This window comes from Geotrypetes seraphini, chromosome 14 (genome assembly GCF_902459505.1).
Source record: "Geotrypetes seraphini chromosome 14, aGeoSer1.1, whole genome shotgun sequence".
NCBI classification, from domain to species: Eukaryota; Metazoa; Chordata; class Amphibia; order Gymnophiona; family Dermophiidae; genus Geotrypetes; species Geotrypetes seraphini.
The window spans coordinates 73,842,487-73,859,343 of NC_047097.1; the positions used below are offsets into that span (position 1 = coordinate 73,842,487).

Below are 16,857 nucleotides of genomic sequence, written 5' to 3' on the forward strand. Positions count from 1 at the left end.
CGGGCAATCAGATCGCAGGAGGATAGAGAGAAACTCCAGAGCGACTTGTGTCGGTTAGAAACATGGGCGGAGAAATGGCAGATGAAGTTCAATGTGGAGAAATGCAAGGTAATGCATTTAGGCAATAAAAATAAGGAATACGAGTATACAATGTCAGGTGCAACTCTGGGGAAGAGTGAACAAGAAAGGGACCTGGGTGTACTGATAGATAGGACCCTGAAGCCGTCGGCACAATGCGCGGCAGCGGCAAAGAAGGCAAATAGAATGTTGGGCATGATAAAGAAAGGAATCTCGAGTAGATCGGAGAAAGTTATAATGCCGCTTTATAGGGCAATGGTCAGACCACACTTGGAATACTGCGTCCAACATTGGTCTCCCTACCTAAAGAAGGATATAAAACTACTGGAGAGGGTGCAGAGACGAGCAACAAAACTGGTGAAGGGTATGGAGAGACTGGAATATGAGGATAGACTTATAACACTAGGATTGTTCTCCCTTGAGAAAAGGAGAATGCGTGGGGATATGATCGAGACCTTCAAAATACTGAAAGGAATCGACAAAATAGAGCAGAGAAGATTATTTACACTGTCCAATTTGACACGGACTAGAGGACATGGAATGAAGCTAAGGGGGGACAGGTTCAGGACTAATGTCAGGAAGTTCTGCTTCACTCAGAGAGTGGTTGACACCTGGAATGCCCTCCCAGAGGAGATTATTGCGGAATCGACCGTCCTAGGCTTCAAGAGCAAACTAGATGCATATCTCCTTAAGAGAGGCATATAAAGATATGGTGGACTATAAATTACGCCAGGTGTACACCTGGCGGGGCCTCCGCGTGTGCGGATCGCCGGACTTGATGGACCGAAGGTCTGATCCGGAGATGGCAGTTCTTATGTTCTTATGTTCTTATGACATTCATTGTCTCTATGTGCTCTATAGTTGGTTGCATGCTGCCTCTCTGAGCACAGCCATCTTTTACATACCTTCTTGTGCTTCTGCCTTGGAGCTTTCACTCATAGGTAAATATGTACCTTTCACTATGCTTTCTTCAGTGAGTGAATGATGTATTGTGCCTTGTAAAATTTTCATACCCATTTTCCACATTTTGCTGCCTAAAAATACAGTTCACAGTATTAAGCGTGCAGTAGTGTGAAGATGTAAACAAGGCACTGAAGCTAAAACCATTATAGAAATTCATAGTGGCATTAGTTAATAGTTTATGTTTATTGAAAGCTTCCATACTGCTACTAATGACTGGGGATGAGGTTCACGATGTTTTGCCAGTCTTCTGTGTCTAGGTCGGTAGTGACATAAAACACCATTATTCCCATGGTTTGTGTTTCCTACTCTGAGAAGTAAACATGTTTCAAATATCACTGCTTTCTACTTTTGACTCATTGGAGCTGTTTAAGATATTTTCTCAGAAAAGCACTGGATTTTTCCTGTAGCTGGTAGAAGTTCTTGACTAACAGCATGCTATTTGTTTTTGCTACTTAAAAATATATTTCAATCCAAGAAAAAAATGTAAACTCAGGAAGATCAATATTGGTTTTAGATTTTGGTTTTATATTCACATATTACAGTAGTAGTTTATTTCCATGGGTCTGTACTATAGTGGGAAGGGAGGAGGAAAGCAAATAAAAGGGATCTAAGTAGTTTATTTCTCTCTCTCTCTCTTACCTTTATACCCTCCTAACCTTTGTAATATATGAGCAACAAGCACCTTACTTCCATAAAATAGGAGTTACAAGAGACTGAACTGAAATCTTATATGTATTTTTTTTATGCATAAGGAAGGAAAATGTTGAAATGATTGGTTGATGGAATTTCAGTAAAGGAAAGCAAAAAATTAAATAAAAATTAGGCAACAAAATACTAAGAACTGGTGTAATAATAGACTATCCAATATTCAACCTTTGACTGCCTGCCACTGGCGTTTATCCTGGATATCTAGTGCCAGGCAGTTTCTGGCAATTTTCATGGAATATCCAGGTTTTTCAACATCTGCCATCATATGGCCAGTTAAAGCAATAATTCAGACTTAACTGGCCACAGCTTAGTGGGCAAAGATAGGCCTGCTTTTTATGTGGCTTTTTGTGCAGCTGAGCCTGGCTGCTTAAGTTCCAAATATCAGGACTTAAGTTTTTACGCCCCCACAATGCCCCCAACATCTCTGGCTGTTTTTTCAGCAGCTATAACTTCTTAAATTCACCTGAAAATGACGGATTAGCAGCCAAGATGAGAGTTAACCAGTCTTCAGCTATTCCTGACTAGTTATCTTGCACTGAATATCAGCCAGAATGTGTCTATCAGGAACCAAACATAAACTTTTGAAGTTGGATGTATTGGAGTTAACATAACAGATAATCAAGTAAATAGTGGTAAATAAATAATATATTTTGTGAGAAAATTATTTTTTCCATTTTCAGACATATAATTTTCTTTGAAGGCTATAAGAATCTTGTTAAATTATGTTGCATTATGTCATCAATGAATATACTACAGTAATGTCTTGGGCAGTCAGTTCTTATGTTTGAGAGCAAATATCTATACAATAAAACCATTTGTGTATTTTTCCAGATCACTAGATGGCAGGCTTCAGGTATCCCACCGGAAGGGACTGCCCCATGTTATATACTGTCGATTGTGGCGATGGCCAGACCTTCATAGCCACCATGAGCTGCGTGCCTTGGAAATATGCGAATATGCCTTCAACATGAAGAAAGATGAAGTCTGTGTAAATCCATACCATTATCAAAGAGTGGAGACCCCAGGTAGGAGAACTGAATGCTGCTTCCTTTCTTCGTCAGAAGTGTATTGAGGATACAGTGTTCATGCAGATTGATCCAGAATATATTTTAATGTTCTCTGTATTATGAATCACACATTAACTTACCCAGTGCTTGCAACTCATTCAGAATATTGCTGCTCAGATAATGTCAAGGGTAAAAATATTTAAGAAGATCACGCAACCTATTCCAAAATATCTGCATGAGCCCATTGAGTTAAGTTTAAAAGCTTCTTGCCTTTAAGACTTTCAAAAGCTGTGTCTTGCTCTACCTAAATTGTGTTCTCAATCCATAGTTGCCTTCCCACTCTGAGCACCTAGTCACATCACAGAATTGCTTCTCACAAGTATTAGAAAAAGGACCTTCACAGAACCAGTTCCTTATCTGTAGAACTCTTTTCTATTTAACATTGATGATCAACTAGTTTTGACAAAGCTGGTGAATAAATGACTTTTTGAAAGTGCCCTTGGAATATAACATGTGTTATCCTAGGACAAGCAAAAAACAAAAGGAATTGACCCCAAAATATCCACAAAGAAGAAAATCCAGAGAAAACCAAAAAAACTCTGTGGAGTGATGATGTTCCTAAATGGACTTTATTTGAAAGTGTCAAAGTTCCAAAGGTACACTGAAATCATCCACATAAAATAATTTCATCCACATAAAAATAAATCATCCACATAAAAGCCTTAAAGGACCTAGTCCGCTAGGGATATAGGACCCAACACAGTCCGCGTTTTGACAAAAAGTCTTCTTCAGGGGTCCCTGGGGGTCCTATAAAGGTGAATACTTGGGAAACAATTGTGTGGTGAGCCGGAAGTGAGACACTGCTTGCCTTTGCAATAGAAAGGGCAATAGAAAGGGTACCATACTGACTCGGAGTATGAGCCTACTTTGTCTGCTCCTGAGTCATATGGTATACCTTCAGATCCATCTACTCCTCCTCCCAAGAAGAGCATCTCCTCCTGAAGGTATTTAATTTACTAAATACATTAGACAGTTGGGCAGGGCCCTGCTTGTCAAATTAGAGGCTGACAGTGAGCCCAGAGCAGAGCTCCTTGATGCCTTGAATTATGATGAGCCTCCTAAAGAACTTCTCAAGTTACTCTTGCATAAGTTCCTTAAGGAGGCACTCTTCAAAAACTGGGAGACTCCTCTTTCTGTCACTGCAGCCCCAAGGAAAATTCACTCACTCTACAGAATAATTGCTTGCCCTGGATTTGACAAACCGCAATTACAACACCAATCATTGCTTGTGGAATCAACTCTTAAAAAATCCTCCAGCACCAGGGTTTATGCTTCTGCACCACTGGGACGTGAGGGTCATATTATGGATAAATTTGGTTGCCATCTCTACCAAAATTCTATGTTGGCCAATAGAGTTCTTAATTACAACTTCTATATGTCATTTTATTTTAAACACCTTGTAAAGAAGTTGGATGACTTCAAACAGTATATTCCCCTGATCATCTTATGGATTTTCAGCAGACCACTCAGTCTCCTGCAAACCAGAAAATATATGGCAAGGACGGTATTTGATGCTTTTAAAATATCATCCAGAGCATCAGCCAATGTCTGTTACTATGAGACGTCTTGCTTGGCTACGAGTTTCTGACATGGATATTAATTTTGGATTGGATTATTGCATAGGTATTAAGCGGTTTACAATACTAAATATAGGTTTGAGCTACTCTCTCTGTCCAAAATAGGCTCACAATCATCTAATTAATGTTTGGTCGACATTCCATGCCTAGGTGAAGAGCTCTTTAGTGATAGGATAAGACACTGCTACTCAAAAGCTGACTCAGCATGAGCAAAATTGAAATTCTTTGAATAGATCAAAAAAGCTAAGAGTCAACCATCTAAGTCTGCGCCAAAACCTACTTCTTATGCCTAAAAGAGACGATATACTGCAACATCCTCTTCTTCAAAGCTTCCACCACAGAAGAGATAAAAGTAGCAGTGATCTTCAAAGTCTTTGGCTTCTCAAAAGCCAGCTCAGTCTTTATGACATATTTTCTAGAGAGCATAGCCACATTATCTTCTTCTCAGCCTCTTTCCCCGACCTATCAGAGGTTGACTACAATTGTATCATTGATGTTAGGCTCTCATAACGATGCGCTCTTGGGTCATCAAGGAGGGTTACTGTCTTCATTTCTTAACCATACCTCCAAATCACCCTCCAAGAAAGTCCTCTTTCACTTCACAACAGACGTCCCTTCTTCAGGAAATAGAAGCTCTGCTTCAGCTAAATGCCATAGAAGTAGTTCCTCCTCCTCAGAAAAACAAGGGGTTCTATGCCAGGTATTTTTTAGTTCCAAAGAAGACGGGAGGTCATAAGAATTGCCACTGCTGAGTCAGACCAGTGGTCCATCATGCCCAGCAGTCCGCTCATGTGGCGGCCCTCTGGTCTAAGACCAGCACCCTAACTGAGACTAGCCCTACCAGCGCACGTTCTTGTTCAGTAGAAACTTGTCTAACTTTGTCTTGAATCCTTGGAGGGTGTTTTCCCCTATAACAACAGCCTCTGGAAGAGCATTCCAGCTTTCTACCACTCTCTGGGTGAAGAAGAACTTTCTTACGTTTGTACGGAATCTATCCCCTTTCAACTTTAGAGAGTGCCCTCTTATTCTCCCTACCTTGGAGAGGGTGAACAACCTGTCCTTATCTACTAAGTCTATCCCCTTCAGTACCTTGAATGTTTCGATCATGTCCCCTCTCAATCACCTCTGTTAGAGGGAGAAGAGGCCCAGTTTCTCTAATATTTCGCTGTACGGCAGCTCCTCCAACCCCTTAACTATCTTAGTCGCTCTTCTCTGGACCCTTTCGAGTAGTAACGTGTCCTTCTTCATGTACGGCGACCAGGTGGCGTACCATGGCACAGTACAGCGGCATGATAACCTTTTCTGATCTATTCATGATCCCCTTCTTTATCATTCCTAGTATTCTGTTTGCCCTTTTTGCTGCCGCCACACATTGTGTGGATGGCTTCATCGACTTGTCGATCAGAACTCCCAAGTCCCTTTCCTGGGAGGTCTCTCCAAATACCGCCCTAGACATCCTGTATTCGTGCATGAGATTTTGTTACCGACATGCATCACTTTACACTTATCCACGTTGAACCTCATCTGCCATGTCGATACCCATTCCTCGAGCTTGATTATGTCATGTTGCAGATCTTCGCAATCCCCCTGTGTCTTCACTACTCTGAATAACTTCGTATCATCCGCAAATTTAAACACCTCGCTCGTCGTACCAATGTCCAGATTATTTATAAAGATGTTAAAGAGCACGGGTCCAAGCACCGAGCCCTGCGGCACCCCACTGGTGACGCTCTTCCATTCTGAGTATTGTCCATTTACCCCCACTCTCTGTTTCCTATGCTCCAGCCAGTTTTTAATCCACGTGAGTATTTCACCCTCAATTCCATGGCTTGCAATTTTCTGAAGTAGTCGTTCATGCGGAACCTGGATCGCCCTTGTCTATCTGTCTGTTTACTCCCTCAAAGTGCAGCAAGTTCGTTGAACACAATCTGCCTTTGCTAAAACTGTGCTGACTGATCCTCATCAGCCCGTGTCCATCAAGGTGATCAATGATGGTGTCCTTTATCAGTGACTCTACCATCTTTCCCGGTACCAAGGTCGGACTCACTGGTCTGTAGTTCCCCGGATCTCCCCTCGAACCTTTCTTGATAATCGGTGTAACATTCGCCACCTTCCAGTCTTCCGGAATCTTTCCCAATTTGATCGACAGATTAGCTATTAGTTGAAGCAGTTCATCTATGGTCCATTTCAGTTCCTTGATGACCCTCGGATGGATGCCATTCAGTCCCGGGGATTTATCGCTCTTAAGCCTATCAATCTGCCTACATACCTCCTCTAGACTGACCGTCAATCCTGTCAGCTTTCCGTCTTCGTTTCCAGCATATAGCCTGATGGGTTCCGGTATGCTGTGTACATATTCTTCGGTAAATACAGATGCAAAAAATGTGTTCAGTTTGTCAGCGATTGCTTTGTCTTCTTTTAGCGCTCCCTTTATTCCATGCTCATCCAATGGTCCCACCACTTCCTTTGCGGGTCGTTTCTCCTTAATATATCGAAAGAACGGCTTGAAGTTCTTTGCCCCCTTAGCTATTTTTTCCTCGTAGTCTCTTTTGGCCCCTTTTACCGCCTTATGACACCTGCATTGATATTGTTTGTTCTTGTTCCAGTTTTCATCCGTTTTTGACCTTTTCCATTCCTTAAATTAAGTTTTCTTGTCTCTGATCGCTTCCTTCACCTCTACAGTGAGCCACGCCAGTTCTTTGTTCTTTTTCCTCTTGGATCCTTTGTTGATACGCGGTATATATAGATTTTGCGCCTCAGTGAGTGTGTCCTTAAAAAGGGACCAAGCTTGCTCTAGCGTTTTTACAGTGCTTATCCTCTTCTTAATCTTCTTCCGTACCATGAGTCTCATCCCTTCGTAATTTCCTTTTTGGAAGTTCAGTGCGTGGCTGTCGTTATGGACCGATGTTTCTCCCCTGCATCCAGATCAAAGCGGATCATATTGTGATCGCTGCTTCCCAGCGTCCCTTCTACTTCTACATCTTGTGCTGGTCCTCGCAGGCCATTTAGAATTAAGTCCAGAATTGCATTTCCTCTAGTATTTTCCTTGACAAGTTGTTCCAGGAAGCAATTGCCTACAGCATCCAAGAACTTGGTCTCTCTAATGCAGCCGGAGGTGCCTAGGTTCCAATCTATTCCCGGATAGTTGAAGTCACCCATGATAACTGTGTTGCCTCCCTTTCAGTTACGTTTAATCTCGTCTGTCATTTCTCCATCAATTTCTTTGGACTGCCCTGGGGGTCGTTAGTAGATGCTGATCTTCGTTTCCAGGCCATTTGTTCCTGGAATTTTGACCCATAGAGACTCTTAACTTATCCGTCAGTTGTGGCGGATTCAATTTCCTCTTTGACGTATGTGGCAACGCACCCATCTTTTTGAGTCACTCTGTCTCTGCGGTATAGTTTGTATCCCGGTAGCACAGTGTCCCAGACGTTTTCCTCAGTCCACCTTGTTTCCGTGATGCCTATAATGTCAACGTTATCTTTTTGTGCTATGGCTTCTAATTCACCCATCTTATTTGTAAGGCTCCTTGCGTTTGTGTACATATACTTGAGTTTGCAACTTTTTCCTTTCTTGCATTTCCTTCCCTCTTGTGTCCTTTTCGATCTCTCTTGCCTGTAATCCGGTGAGTCTTTCCCTCTATCTTCTTGCACGGTATCCTCCGGGTATACCGGTTCCCGAACCATCGACTCTCTCTCTCTCTCTGTCGACTGTCGGCTTTCCCCTTCTTCCTAGTTTAAAAACTTGTCCACTTCAATCAATTCTAGACCTTTAAGACTTAAACACAAACCTAGTCAAAGAAAAGTTTTGCATATTATCTCTAGGGACTTTATAACCTCTTCTAGAACAAAACAAATGGCTTTGCTCTCTGGACCTCAAAGAGGTCTTGGTCCTGAGCATCAAGACATTTCTTGCTCCCTCTACTCTTGTACGCAGAAGAGGTTGCTCAAGACCTGCAAATTTCAATTTGAAAAGCACTTCGAGGGATTATATATTTTGTTGGTTGAGATAGCTATTGCAAATTGAGGAGCCTGATTTGAAAAAGATGCTTATATAGAAGGAAGATGTTTTCTTCCTTTAATTTTCCTTTGAAATAGATTTCTGTTATTAAATAGTGCACCTCTTCTTTTAATGAGGGCTAGATGGAATTTCTGATTTTGTAATGATAATAATTATGTAAAATGATTTGTTATGTTTCCATATCCTGTTATGTTTCTTTGTAAACATTATTTGAAATTTCAAAAAAAAAAAATAAATAAATAAATAAAATGCAAGGTCATGCATTTGGGCTATAAAAACCAGAGGGAACGATACAGTTTAGGGGGTGAAGAACTTATGTGCATGTCAAAAGAGCGGGACTTGGGTGTGATTATATGTAATGATTTTAAGGTGGCCAAACAGGTTGAAAAGGTGACGGCGAAAGCTAGAAGGATGCTAGGTTGCATAGGGAGAGGTATGGCCAGTAGGAAAAAGGAGTTATTGATGCCTCTATATAAGACTCTGGTCTTTGAGGACTATATTTTGTATTATATTTTCTTATTTATATTGTATAACTTTAATCCCCAATGGGGAAATTGGGAGTATCATATTCTGTTTTGTTTCTTTCAAAGTTTATGCTTTGTATTTAATTTGAAAATTATAAATAAAATAAGACTGGTGAGACCTCATTTAGAATATTGTGTACAAATTCTAGAGGCCGCACCTTCAAAAAGATTTTAAAAGGATGGAGTCGGTCCAGAGGAAGGCTACTGAAATGGTACGTGGTCTTTGTCATAAGGCGTATGGGGACAGACTTAAAGATCTCAATCTGTATACTTTGGAGGAAAGGCAGGAGAGGGGAGATATGATAGAGACATTTAAGTACCTACGTAATGTAAATGTGCATGAGTCGAGTCTCTTTAATTTGAAAGGAAGCAGTGGAATGAGAGGGCATTGGATGAAGTTAAGAGGTGACAGGCTCCGGAGTAATCTGAGGAAATACTTTTTTACGAAAAGGGTGGTAGAGGTGTGGAACAGTCTCCTTGAAGAGGTGGTGGAAACAGAGACTGTGTCTGAATTCAAAAGGGCCTGGGATAGGCACGTGGGATCTCTGAGAGAGAGAAAGAGATAATGGTTACTGTGGATGGGCAGACTAGATGGGCCATTTGGCCTTTATCTGCCATCATGTTTCTATGAGGATTGGAATTACAACACATTGCCCCCAAAAAGAAATAAAATAATTCCTTTATCATTCAGAAAATCTCATTCAATCTTTTGGCTTACTGTAACTGGGAGGTTTCTTTTTTTTTCTCTTACAGTTCTGCCTCCAGTGTTGGTTCCAAGGCACCCAGACATTCCAGCTGAATTTCCACCATTAGACGATTACAGTCATTCTATTCCAGAAAACACACATTTCCCAGCAGGCATTGAGCCACAGATTAACTACATTCCAGGTACAAATGGAATCTACTTCACAAATAGCATCCTTTCAATCTTCAGCAGGAATTATGCATTTGCAGGTGGATGGCAAATGGTTAACTCCCCTATCAGTGTATTTTGAAAAGTTACCCTGATAATATCAGACTGTTTAATTCACTGAATGGCTATGACCATTAACCAGATAAATCCTAGCTCTGCCCCCAACTTTGCCTTTGGATCACTTTGGTACTAAGCAGATAGTGCTGTGGTGATCTTCCTAGACTTTCAGAAGTACAGTACAGTTATTTGCTACTGAAAATCCAGGGATCACTCGGTCAGTGGAGGATAACTGGTTAGGATTCCTCCTACCTGGTTATCTCCCTCTGAATATTGGCCCATTTATTTTTCCATTCATGTTGGTTCCAGTCTCTCTCTTTTTCTTTTCTCTTTTATTATTCTCTGTCTCTGGTACACTGATCTTTCCCTTTTAATACCTTCCTCCATGTTTTTCTTTCTGCTTCTCTTGCTTGGCTACGAGTTTCTGACATGGATATTAATTTTGGATTGGATTATTGCATAGGTATTAAGCGGTTTACAATACTAAATATAGGTTTGAGCTAATCTATCTGTCCCAAAAAGGCTCACAATCATCTAATTAATGTTTGGTTGACATTCCATGCCTAGGTGAAGAGCTCTTTAGTGATAGGATAAGAGACTCAAATGCCACCCCTCTTTCTCACCCATCAATCCTGTTTATGTTTTGAAAGCTGTCTCAAGAGCAGTAAATCAAACTTTAATAAACTAGAAACTTTTTATCTTTCAGCTTTCCATTTACTTTTCTTCCTTTCTCTTTCTGTCTCTCTCTTCTTCCCCATCTTCCTATTCTCCGCTGTCTTTTACACACTCTTTACCCCTACTACTTTCCTTTGGTCTCCCATCTCCTAACCAGTCCCAGCTTCTTTCCTATCAGTTATCTCCAGTCTTCCTTCTGTCTGTTTTCCACCCTGTTCTTTGATTTCCTCCTTTCACCCCCTTAGCAGCTCTGTTTCCATTCTGCCATCACTCATCTCTTTCACAGTCCACCCTCCTATTGCTTCTCCCACATGTTTCCAGCGTGTTGGGCATTTTCCCCATTTCTCAATCTGCCTCTCCTTCCATCAGCATCTCCCTCATCTTTCCTCTGCCCTCCTTTGAATTAGTATTTTCCCCATCTTTCTTCAATCCCTTCCTCCCCTCCTCTTAATGCAATGTCTGTCTTTTTCTCCCTTCTGTCCTTATCCAACATATTCTCTCTCCTTTCCTCCATACAGAAGCCCCTCTTTTCTTTACCACAAACATGCTCCTTTTATTTCTCAGCTGAAGAAGGGACTGAAAGTCACATGCTCTGTTCATTTTTCCATCAGTTAAAGGATGTAAAAGTACGAAATATCTGGACCACACACTGGTATAGCACATTATGACAAAGATTTTAGACATTTAATTTGTGCATCTTTTTCTTATGAACAATTTAGAAAACAACTGAAAATTTTTCTCTTTTCAAAATTTCTTACAAATAATTTAGAACATAATTGAAAACTTTCTTCTTTCCAAAATTTCTGATCCTATATTTTCTATAGTATCTTTTTGATAAAATTTTGTAAACTGCATAGAACTTTTGTTGGTTATGCAGTCTAGAAGTCCGGTGTTATGTTATATGTTACTAATAATCCAATTCCGGACCCTGGCCAGGCCTTTATGGAACTAATTGCAGTAGCTCAGACACCAGTGAAAATGAAGCAATCATGTGGCCTCTGAGCACATCTGCATACTCAAGGCCTACAGTATTCCTACTATCTCTGACAGAGACTTCCTGTTTGTGAGGGGTGAGAATTTACAGGCCTTAAGTGTGTGCTTGAGTGCAGAGTCCCTGTGCATTCATTTTTTCCTTTGCCTCTTGGCTGCTTCTCCAGCACTCTCTGGGCTGGTGCACCAGCCCACCTACAAATACTGGGAGATATTGGGGGATATGGCCGACCTCTGTACGCTGTTGGTCTACTAGCCTGTACATATAAACTTGAAGGAACAATGGGTTTAGCAGACAGGCTACCACAACTAGAATATATTTGTAAAGCTGTAGTACATAGTAACATAGTAGATGACGGCAGATAAAGACCCGAATGGTCCATCCAGTCTGCCCAACCTGATTCAATTTAAATTTTTTAATTTTTTCTTCTTAGCTATTTCTGGGCAAGAATCCAAAGCTTTACCCGGTACTGTGCTCGGGTTCCAACTGCCGAAATCTCTGTTAAGACCACCAAAACCTGTCACTTCTTTCTCTATAATATCACCAAAATCAGACCCCAGCATCTATATAGTCGTAAAATTTTAAATTCTCTGACTATCTGCATTTGATATATTTTCAACTGCTATTAATGTTAAAAAATATATATATTTGTGAATATAGTTGGTGGCTCCATACAAATACTGAAATAAATTGTTCTTCATTTTCTAAGTTCAGAGCAATTTATTACAGTAATTGTTGGGCAGACTGGATGGACTGTACAGATCTTTATCTGCTGTCATTTGTTATGGTGTTATATTTAGGATATTGAATATGTTATATTACAAAATCTTCTGGTTTGCAGAGACACCTCCCCCAGGATATCTCAGTGAAGATGGAGAAACTAGTGACCACCAGATGAATCATAGCATAAATGCAGGTGGGTTCTCTCCACACCAGAAATCTCTACAGGTATTCAGGCCCATGTCTCAGCCTGTCTATCTGACATCACTTCCTGGATATCCCACCACCACTTAAAGATGAATATGGCCAACACTGAACTACAAATCCTTCCGCCTAAACCTAGCTCTCCTTTCTATTTCAGTGGATGGCGCTCTCATCCTCCCTCTCATCAGGCTTCAACCTCAGGGTCATCTTTAACTCCTCTCTCCCCTCCTCTGCACAAATCCAGTAGACCACCAAAACCTGTCACTTCTTTCTCTATAATATCACCAAAATCAGACCCCAGCATACCACCAAAACCTTCATTCACACCCTTATCACCTATTGCCTTAATTACTGCAACTTGCTTCTCATAGGTCTTCCTTGTCTTCCTCTTCAATCCGTGCAAAATTCTGCTGCATGACTTATATTCTTCCAGTCGCTATACCCATATCACCCTTCTCCTCAGATCACTCCATTGGCTCCCTATCCATTTCTGCAGGCAGAATATTCTCATATGTATGTCATCCACAGAGCCTGGTATGGACAGTGTTAAAAATGAACTGTCCTCTAAGTTTTAAGAAACATTATAACTGCCCACACTGCGCATGTGTGAGTGCCTTCCTGCCCGACATAATCTTGAGGTTCCTTAGTTCTTCGTTCTCTGCGGAGCAAAGAAGTGCTTTTCTTGACTTCATGTAGTCAGCATTGTTTTCAACCCGTATCAGTTTGCTAAACTTGGCCTGTGACCGTTGTTTTCTGTTTTCTTTCTTCTTGTTATTTTCCTTACAAAAAAAATATATATAATAATTTCTTTTTCCTCACTTGGGCTTCTGCCTTCATGTGGGGCTTTTCAGCTTTATTGTTGTTTTTGGCAGTTTTTTCCTCTTCAAATTCATCATTGAGTTTAATTTTGCCACCACAATTTTTCCGTCCATGTTGAAACCGTTGACAGGCTTTAAAAAGTGCTGTCGGTGTCAGTGGCCTATTTCCATCACTGACCCACATAGCCGGTGTTTGCAGTATTTAGGCCCTGAGTATTGTGTTGACACCTGCATGTGCTGTTCCACTTTCAGAAGCGCTCACTAAAAGCTTGTCGCATTTAACAAGCAAAACTCTTTGGTTTGGTTATGGACACTAGAAAACATTCTGAGCCTGTGGTACCGGCACTGGACAAGATTCTAGCGTCGGGGAAACCAGCTAAGAAGCCATCCTCTTCCCAACAAGCATTGGGTCTCTACAGCATCGAGTCCCTTGATGCAGGCTAAAAGGCGATGCCATCACTCTCAATCTCTGCAGGTTGTGTCTCCTTCAGTGCGTGCATCCTCCTTGAGGTCACACATCTCTAAATACCGTGCCACACCGATGGTACCAGTTGTTGAGCCAAAGGTATAGGTGCAGCTTTTCAAAGAGCTACTGAATGAATTTTTCAGGAGGGAGATTGGTGAGATGTTTAAGTTGCATGTGAAACCGGTGCTAACATCGACTCCCTTGGTACCAGCCCAGCCTAAGCATAGCACCTCATGGCCACAGGATACTGATTCCAGATCTTCATCAAGGTGTCAGTCTAGTTCTCATCGATCTGCTAGTAGAAATTGATACTCTCCATCGAGACATTGCTTCTCAACATCACAGCAACTCTCCCCATCCAACATCATTGCTCTACATTGAAGCATCGATGTCCTTCTTTGATGCATCGATGCTCTTCCTCAACTAGGTGCTCTGCATCAAGGCACTGTTGATCTGCATTGCATTGATCCCAAGAGCTTCCTGTCACTTCTCTTCATCAGATCCGTACTGGAGATATCGAGGAGCATCATCTTATCAGTCTCATCATTTTCCTCTACGTTCTTCTTATAGATAGTCACCTGGGGTTCATGTAGTTGATTCTGATCTGTTATGTCACCATAGTGACTCAGAGTGTGAGCCCACTCTGTATACCCCAGAGCCATATGGCATACCTTCAGATCTATTTCCTCTTCCTCCAAAAAGATCTCCTGCAGGACTTTCCTTTACCAAATACATTAGAAAGTTGGGCAAGACCCTCCCTGTCAAATTAGAGGCTGACCCTGAGCCCAGAGCAGAGCTCCTGAATACCTTAGATTATGATGAACCTCCTAGAGAACTGCTCACGTTACCTCTGCATAATCTTTTTAAGGAGACCCTTTTTCAAAACTGGGCGATTCCTCTTTCAGTTACTGCAGCTCCAAGAAAAATTGATTCACTCTACAGTATAAATCTTTTGTTCTGGTTTTGACAAGCCACAATTACAACACCAGTTGCTGCTTGTGGATTCGACCCTTAAAAAATCCTCCAGTACCAGGGTTTATGCTTCTGCACCACCGGGAAGTGAGGGTCAGTCTATGAACAAATTTACCCTCTTTACCAAAACTCTATGCTCTCTAATAGAGTGCTTAATTACAACTCTACATGCCATTTTATTTAACATCTTGTGAAGAAGATGGCTGACTTTGGGCAGTATATTCCTTCAGAACATCTTGAAGATTTTCAGCAGACTACATAGTCTTCTACAAACCAGGAAATATATGGCATGGACAGCATTTGATGCTTTTGAAATGTTATCCAGAGCATCAGCCATGTCTGTTGCTTTGAGGTGTCTTGCTTGGCTACAAGTCTCTGACGTGGATATTAATCTTCAGGACCGTTTAGCCAATATTCCATGCCTGGGGGAAGAACTCTTTGGTGATAGAGTAGAGGCTGCTACTCAAAAACTGACTCAGCATAAACAAAACTGGAACTCTTTGAACAGATCAAAATGTAAGAGTCAACAATCTAAGTCTGCTCCAGAGCCAGTTTCTTATTCTTATAAGAGACAATAAACATCCTCTTCTACCAAACCACCACAAAAGAGACAAAAGCAGCAGTGACCTAAAAAGATCCAGACTGCGGATCCTCAAAAGCCAGTTCAGTCTTTTTGACATGCTTCTAGAGAGCATGGCCACCATATCTCCCTTTCAGCCTCTTCCCAAACCTATTGGAGGTCGACTACAATTATATCATTGACATTAGGCTCTTATAATGATGGATTCTTGGGTCTTCAAGGTCATCATGGAGGGTTACTCACTCCATTTTGTAACAATATCTCCAAATCACCCTCCAACAGAGTCCTCTTTCACATCACAGCACATGTCCCTTTTTCAGGAAATTGAAGCTTTGCTACAGCTAAATGTCATAGAAGTAGGTAGATAAGAACATAAGAATAGTCTTACTGGATCAGACCAATGGTCCATCAAGCCCAGTAACCCGTTCTCACAGTAGCCAATCCAGGTTACTAGTACCTGGCCAAAACACAAGGAGTAGTTTCTTAAAACTTAAAATGACAGTTCATTTTTAACATTGTCCTTATCGGGCTCCATGGATGACATCACCCACATGTGAGAATATCTACCTGCTGTCCCTGGATGACACCTGTTACGGTAAGTAATTGTGCTTTATCTCTCCTCTCTTCTCTCCATGTACCCCTTCCCAGGAACTCCGTTCATTGGGTATATTTTTCCTATCAGTACCCTTCTCTACTATTGCCAGTTTCAGATTCCATTCCTTTTCTCTTTCTGTGCCATAAACCTGGAATAGACTCCCTGAATCATTATGCCAAGCTCCGTCCCTGGCTGTATTCAAATCCAGGCACAAGGCCCACTTCATTAAGCTTGCATTTAACTCCTAACCCCTACTTGCTGTAGGGCATTCATGCTTGGTGAACTCTCCAACCACCTACTTGTCATGTTGTCTGTTGATTAGATTTTAAGCTCTTCTGAGAAGGGACTGTGTCTTGAATGTTCTAATGTACAGCAGTGCTATAGAAATAAGTAGCAGTAGTGTTTTTGTGCTGTTCAGTGATTTGTTAAATAAATGTATCTATTTCTTAAGCATCTCTCCAGCTTCACTGTTGGGTAATAGCTCACCATGACTTAAAGAGCCAGTGGGGTCTGTTCAATTGTCCCTTACATTAAAAAAATAATTTTTAAATCCTGAGGCAGTGCTGGTCTGAAGGGAAGCCTTCAATTGAGGTAAATTGCAGTTAATTGCTAACAAGCACTTTTTATTTTTCAGCTAGTAGCGGTTTTTGCAATGAGCGCTTTTAAAGGGACAAAGTGGTCCTGCCACAAGGTCAATGTGGCTGGTCTGTGTTTGTGGTGTGCCAGCTGCCGCAAAGGGGAATCCTCATCGGCTATCTGTCCCAGTGGACTCAAACTCTATCATATTCGGGACAATGGGGGGGATTAAGTGACTTGCCCAGGGTCACAAGGAGCAGCGAGAAATTTGAACCCACAACCTCAGAGTGCTGAAGCTGTAGCTCTAACCACCGCGCCACACGCTTCCTACCTAAGGCTGGTAAACAGGTATA

General features: G+C 41.4%; 1 protein-coding gene across 2 annotated transcripts in view; it reads left to right on the plus strand.

The window, feature by feature from the left end:
* The window catches only part of SMAD3 (SMAD family member 3), a 115,276-nt gene that overhangs the window by 57,923 nt on the left and 40,496 nt on the right, over window positions 1-16,857 (plus strand). For both annotated transcript variants that reach the window (XM_033920991.1, XM_033920990.1), the window contains exons 2-4: window positions 2,581-2,774; window positions 9,691-9,825; window positions 12,415-12,489. In XM_033920991.1, the coding sequence (XP_033776882.1) occupies window positions 2,581-2,774; window positions 9,691-9,825; window positions 12,415-12,489 (404 nt within the window). The remainder of the gene's footprint in view (window positions 1-2,580; window positions 2,775-9,690; window positions 9,826-12,414; window positions 12,490-16,857) is intronic.